The sequence below is a fragment of the Somniosus microcephalus genome, unplaced genomic scaffold (genome assembly GCF_052327205.1).
Source record: "Somniosus microcephalus isolate GS21.2 unplaced genomic scaffold, FLI_Smic_1.0 unresolved_chr2, whole genome shotgun sequence".
In the NCBI taxonomy this organism is placed as follows: domain Eukaryota; kingdom Metazoa; phylum Chordata; class Chondrichthyes; order Squaliformes; family Somniosidae; genus Somniosus; species Somniosus microcephalus.
In genome coordinates, this window is record NW_028225180.1 from 74884358 (window position 1) to 74891057 (window position 6700).

The 6700-nt window shown below is 59.6% G+C and overlaps 1 protein-coding gene across 6 annotated transcripts in view; it reads left to right on the forward strand.

Annotated features, from left to right (window-relative positions):
- LOC147092832 (EH domain-binding protein 1-like) overlaps positions 1–5996 on the forward strand; it is a 118258-nt gene extending 112262 nt beyond the window's left edge. For all 6 annotated transcript variants that reach the window (XM_085976082.1, XM_085976083.1, XM_085976085.1 and 3 more), the window contains one exon: positions 674–5996. In XM_085976082.1, the coding sequence (XP_085832208.1) occupies positions 674–761 (88 nt within the window). In that variant the 3' untranslated portion in view covers positions 762–5996. The remainder of the gene's footprint in view (positions 1–673) is intronic.
- The last annotated feature ends 704 nt before the right edge of the window (positions 5997–6700 follow it).

A 6700-nucleotide genomic window follows, 5' to 3' on the forward strand; every position in this document is an offset into this window, starting at 1 on the left:
AGCGCCGCACTGGCGGAGGGGCAGTACTGAGGGAGCGCCGCACTGTCGGAGGGGCAGTACTGAGGGAGCGCCGCACTGTCGGAGGGGCAGTACTGAGGGAGCGCCGCACTGTCGGAGGGGCGGTACTGAGGGAGCGTTGCACTGTCGGAGGGGCGGTACTGAGGGAGCGCCGCACTGGCGGAGGGGCAGTACTGAGGGAGCGCCGCACTGGCGGAGGGGCAGTACTGAGATGGCGCCGCACTGTCGGAGGGGCAGTACTGAGGGAGCGCCGCACTGTCGGAGGGGCGGTACTGAGGGAGCGTTGCACTGTCGGAGGGGCAGTACTGAGGGAGCGCCGCACTGTCGGAGGGGCAGTACTGAGATGGCGCCGCACTGTCGGAGGGGCAGTACTGAGGGAGCGTTGCACTGTCGGAGGGGCAGTACCGAGGGAGCGCCGCACTGTCGGAGGGGCAGTACCGAGGGAGCGTTGCACTGTCGGAGGGGCAGTACCGAGGGAGCGCCGCACTGTCGGAGGGGCAGTACTGAGGAAGCGCTGCACCATCGGAAGGGTGGGAGGAGGCTGGTGTGGAGCACAAACACCAGCACGGAGCAGTTGGGCTGAATGGCCTGTTTCTGTGCTGTAAACGCGATGTAGTTCGATGTTAATAATTGTTTTTTTCTTACCCACCCCCAGCGCTGAGGAGGAGGACGCTCGTTTGGAGCGAGGGCTGGAACACCGGCGGCAGAAGTACAGCAGGCGAGAGAAGTGCGTGATAAACTGAACGAGAAAGAGAGAGAGAGAGAAAGAGAGAGAGACGGGACGGGACAAGAGCTTGCAGTTGACTTGGCCGCTGTCACTCGGCACCGTTTGGAAGGTTGACGCTTGACGTTGCTACTCCGGCCTCATGGCCACTGCCTACTGCCTCCCGCCCGCTGCCCGCTGGGGGGGGCGGAGGCGACCGCATGTTCTGTTGGGCGCGCGCCACGCCTGTGGCTGGCGTCTGCGAGGTGGCGAGGGACGAGCACAGCGGGAAACGCCATCTTTGCCTCAGATTCTCTCCGCCTGGTACTTTAACCCCGGCCCCCCCACCCCAACCATGTGATATTGTGTTTTTTTGAAATCGGGGATATTGGTTTGAAGTGAGTTTGTGCATTTTGTTTTTTGTGGTGGGTTTTTGCTGTTCCCAGCCTTCCGTTGCCACGACGACTCCCGGGCCCAGTGTCGCGTGCGAGCGCTCGCCCGCGCGCGATCGGCGACCGAACCCACCCAGCGTCTCTCGGCTCAAGGCTCCCGGAGTGGGGGGTACCCACAGGTCAAGACGCGGTGACGCAGCATTTTGGCCTAAGGCGAGGTCCCCGGCGGCGAAACGAGAGAACGATCTGGAAGCCGGGGCCCCGAAAATGGCGGGGAGCGGTCGGTTGCCTTCCTGTCAGCTTAGCTCGGTCAGTCTTGTTCTCTGAGCCAGAAGGTCATGGGTTCGTGCCCCCCGAGCCAGAAGGTCGTGGGTTCGTGCCCCCCGAGCCAGAAGGTCATGGGTTCGTGCCCCCCCGAGCCAGAAGGTCATGGGTTCATGCCCCCTGAGCCAGAAGGTCATGGGTTCATGCCCCCTGAGCCAGAAGGTCATGGGTTCATGCCCCCCCGAGCAAGAAGGTCATGGGTTCGTGCCCCCCGAGCCAGAAGGTCATGGGTTCGTGCCCCCTGAGCCAGAAGGTCATGGGTTCGTGCCCCCTGAGCCAGAAGGTCATGGGTTCGTGCTCCCTGAGCCAGAAGGTCGAGGATTTGTGCCCCTTTGAGCCCCAAAAGCCAGGACGACACTCCCAGTGCAGTACTGAGGGAGCGCCGCACTGTCGGAGGAGCAGTACTGAGGGAGCGCCGCACTGTCGGAGGAGCAGTACTGAGGGAGCGCCGCACTGTCGGAGGGGCGGTACTGAGGGAGTGCCGCACTGTCGGAGGGGCAGTACTGAGGGAGCGCCGCACTCTTGGAGGGGCAGTACTGAGGGAGCACCGCAGTGTCGGAGGGTCAGTACTGAGGGAGCGCCGCACTGTCGGACGGGCAGTACTGAGGGAGCGCCGCACTGTCGGACGGGCAGTACTGAGGGAGTGCTGCACTGTCGGAGGAGCTGTCTTGCGGATGAGACGTTAAACCGAGGCCCCGTCTGCCTGTAATGGGAAGGAAGCAGTGTTTGGACTCCATGAAGGATGAGACCCGCCCCCCCCACCATCCCCACTTCCATCTGCAACGTTTCCCAGCCCTGCCTCCCCGAAATCCAACATCGGCAGGTGAACCCTGAGCCATTCTGCCTGACCCTCCCCGTTCTCCGATTGCCCTCTCAATCCCACACCCACAAAACCCACCTCCCCGACTGCGCTTTCAACCTCTCTGTTGAGTTCCTCGGGTCATGTTATTGGCATTGTCTGACGACAACAACAACAACTCGCATTTATACAGCGCCTTTAACGTAGTAAAACGTCCCATGGTGCTTCACAGGAACGATTATCAAACAAAATTTGACACCGAGCCCCATAAGGAGATATTAGGGGCAGGTGACCAAAAGCTTGGTCAAAGAGGTCGGTTTTAAGGAGGAGAGAGGTGGAGAGGTTTAGGGAGGGAATTCCAGGGCTTAGGCCCCAGGCAGCTGAAGGCACGGCCGCCAATGGTGGAGCGATTAAAATCGGGGGACAGTCAAGAGGCCAGAATTAGAGGAGCGCAGAGATCTCGGGGGGTTGTGGGGCTGGAGGAGGTTACAGGGATAGGGAGGGGACGAGGGCCATTGATGGATTTGAAAACGAGGATGAGAATTTTAAAATCGAGGCGTTGCTTAACCGGGAGCCAATGTAGGTCAGCGAGCACAGGGGGTGATGGGTGAACGGGACTCGGTGCGAGTTAGGACACGGGGCAGTGAGCACAGGGGGTGATGGGTGAACGGGACTCGGTGCGAGTTAGGACACGGGGCAGTGAGCACAGGGGGTGATGGGTGAACGGGACTCGGTGCGAGTTAGGACACTGGGCAGTGAGCACAGGGGGTGATGGGTGAATGGGACTTGGTGCGAGTTAGGACACGGGGCAGTGAGCACAGGGGGTGATGGGTGAACGGGACTTGGTGCGAGTTAGGACACGGGGCAGCGAGCACAGGGGGTGATGGGTGAACGGGACTCGGTGCGAGTTAGGACACGGGGCAGTGAGCACAGGGGGTGATGGGTGAACGGGACTCGGTGCGAGTTAGGAAACGGGGCAGTGAGCGCAGGGGGTGATGGGTGAACGGGACTCGGTGCGAGTTAGGACACGGGGCAGTGAGCACAGGGGGTGATGGGTGAACGGGACTTGGTGCAAGTTAGGACACAGGGCAGTGAGCACAGGGGGTGATGGGTGAATGGGACTCGGTGCGAGTTAGGACACGGGGCAGTGAGCACAGGGGGTGATGGGTGGACAGGACTCGGTGCGAGTTAGGACACGGGGCAGTGAGCACAGGGGGTGATGGGTGAACGGGACTCGGTGCGAGTTAGGACACGGGGCAGTGAGCACAGGGGGTGATGGGTGGACGGGACTTGGTGCGAGTTAGGACACGGGGCAGTGAACACGGGGTGATGGGTGAACGGGACTTGGTTCGAGTTAGGACACGGGGCAGTGAGCACAGGGGGTGATGGGTGAACGGGACTCGGTGCGAGTTAGGACACGGGGGCAGTGAGCACAGGGGGTGATGGGTGAACGGGACTCGGTGCGAGTTAGGACACGGGGCAGTGAGCACAGGGGGTGATGGGTGAACGGGACTGGGTGCGAGTTAGGACACGGGGCAGTGAGCACAGGGGGTGATGGGTGAACGGGACTTGGTGCGAGTTAGGACACGGGGCAGCGAGCACAGGGGGTGATGGGTGAACGGGACTCGGTGCGAGTTAGGACACAGGGCAGTGAGCACAGGGGGTGATGGGTGAACGGGACTCGGTGCGAGTTAGGACACGGGGCAGTGAGCACAGGGGGTGATGGGTGAACGGGACTTGGTGCGAGTTAGGACACGGGGCAGCGAGCACAGGGGGTGATGGGTGAACGGGACTCGGTGCGAGTTAGGACACAGGGCAGTGAGCACAGGGGGTGATGGGTGAACGGGACTCGGTGCGAGTTAGGACACGGGGCAGTGAGCACAGGGGGTGATGGGTGAACGGGACTGGGTGCGAGTTAGGACACGGGGCAGTGAGCACAGGGGGTGATGGGTGAACGGGACTCGGTGCGAGTTAGGACACGGGGCAGTGAGCACAGGGAGTGATGGGTGAACGGGACTCGGTGCGAGTTAGGACACGGGGCAGTGAGCACAGGGGGTGATGGGTGAACGGGACTTGGTGCGAGTTAGGACACGGGGCAGTGAGCACAGGGGGCGATGGGTGAACGGGACTCGGTGCGAGTTAGGACACGGGGCAGTGAGCACGGGGTGATGGGTGAACGGGACTCGGTGCGAGTTAGGACACGGGGCAGTGAGCACGGGGTGATGGGTGAACGGGACTCGGTGCGAGTTAGGACACGGGGGCAGTGAGCACAGGGGGTGATGGGTGAAAGGGACTCGGTGCGAGTTAGGACACAGGGCAGTGAGCACAGGGGGTGATGGGTGAACGGGACTCGGTGCGAGTTAGGACACGGGGCAGTGAGCACAGGGGGTGATGGGTGAACGGGACTCGGGGTGATGGGTGAACGGGACTCGGTGCGAGTTAGGACACGGGGGCAGTGAGCACAGGGGATGATGGGTGAACGGGACTCGGTGCGAGTTAGGACACGGGGCAGTGAGCACAGGGGGTGATGGGTGAACGGGACTCGGTGCGAGTTAGGACACGGGGGTAGCAGAGTTATGGATGAGCTCAAGTTTACGTAGGCTGGAATGTGGGAGGCCGGACAGGAGTGCGTTGGAATAGTCGAGTCTGGAGCTGCCGATCAGCATCCTGCCCTGTCGCTGATCAGGGGGTGAGGGGGGAGACGCACTTTACCCCCGGGCTTCCGAATCCGTTGGGGGGGGGTATCATAACCTCCCACTAAAGGCTCTCGGCCGTGTTAGCGCGATCGCACGATAAGAACATAAGAAATAGGAGCAGGAGGAGGCCATTCGGCCCCTCAAGCCTGCTCCGCCATTCAATGCGATCGTGGCTGATCCGACCCTGGCCTCAACTCCACTTTCCTGCCTGTTCTCCATTACCCTTGACGCCCCTGTAGCTCAAGTATCTGTCTATCTCCGCCTTGAACATATTCAATGACTCCGCCTCCGCGGCTCCCGACGAAGCGAAGGGACCCTGCCCCTGGGCCCCGTGTGGGCTGTTTCATCCCTCTCGCAGAAAGCTGCCCCCTTGATGCGCTATCAATTACTCAAAAGACTGAGGTTAAGCGAGTAACTAACAGGCTTTTATTAACAAGAGAATGAAGGTGTGCCTCGAGTGGTCGACCAGTCCAGAATACAGAGGGACTGTGGAGCAGTCACCTTTATACCTGGACTTGTGGGAGGAGTCAGCCGAGGCATGTACAGACATGTACACAGTGGAATACAAACAGTGGTTTACCACACCCCTCCCTCTCCACCTCCGCACCCTCCCCCCATCCTCCTGCGGTGCCTCGCCCGAGCGGCCATTCACGATCGTCAGCGGGCCATCTGGCCATGGGGTGCATCGCCACCAAGCCCGGTCCTGTGCTGGTGTCGCCACCTAGTGGTCACGACAGGGGCTACGGGGGGGGGGGGGGGGGGGGTTAGTCAGGGGGCGGTATCTATCCCGTGAGGTGCACCACCCCCCTTTTGGAAGAGCGACTCCCCCACCGACTCCCGTCCCCAGCTTGTGAAAGAGGAGGCGAATAAAGGACCAATCTGGGAAGAACCTTCAGGGTACTATCAGGATTTTGAACGTGCGGAGAAGGGACTGAACATGGGCTTCCCGAGCTGGGAGCTACACTGGGGGCGAGCGGTTGGCACAGGAACTCGCTATGAGTGCGATTTGTTTTGTTGTGCTCTATTTGTGATACGCTATTCGGAATTAAAGCCATCTCAAGGAAGCCAGCCTCCCCGGGATCTTTCTTTTTGTCTGACTCTCGAGTACATCGCACCCACCTTAGCAAAATGAAGGGGCCGGAAAAGACCAATTCAAAAGGCGTGTAACAAAAATAGAGTGGTAATATTAAGAGACTTTATGGACTGGGAAAAACATAAGTGCCCCGGACTCCAAGGGTTAAGTTACGAGGAGCGATTACACAAACTAGGGTTGTATTCCCTGGAATTTAGACGGTTAAGGGGTGATCTGATCGAAGTTTTCAGGATATTAAGGGGAACTGATAGGGTAGAGAGAGAGAAACTATTTCTGCTGGTTGGGGAGTCTAGGACTAGGGGGCACAGTCTAAAAATTAGAGCCAGACCTTTCAGGAGTGAAGTTAGGAAACACTTCTACACACAAAGGGCGGGAGAAGTTTGGAACTCTCTTCCGCAAACGGCAATTGATGCTCGATCAATTGTTAATGTTAAATCGGAGATTGATAGATTTCAGTTAACCAAAGTTATTAAGGGATACGGGGCAAAGGCAGGTGGATGGAGTTAGGTCACAGATCAGCCATGATCTCATTGAATGGGCTCGAGGGGTTGAATGGCCTCCTCCTGTTCCTCGGTTCCTGTGCTAAGGGTAGGGAAGGAGAGGAATTTCTGATAAGTGCACAGGAGAACGTTCTCGATGAATATGTCTCCAGTCCAACAAGGAAGGAAGCAGGGG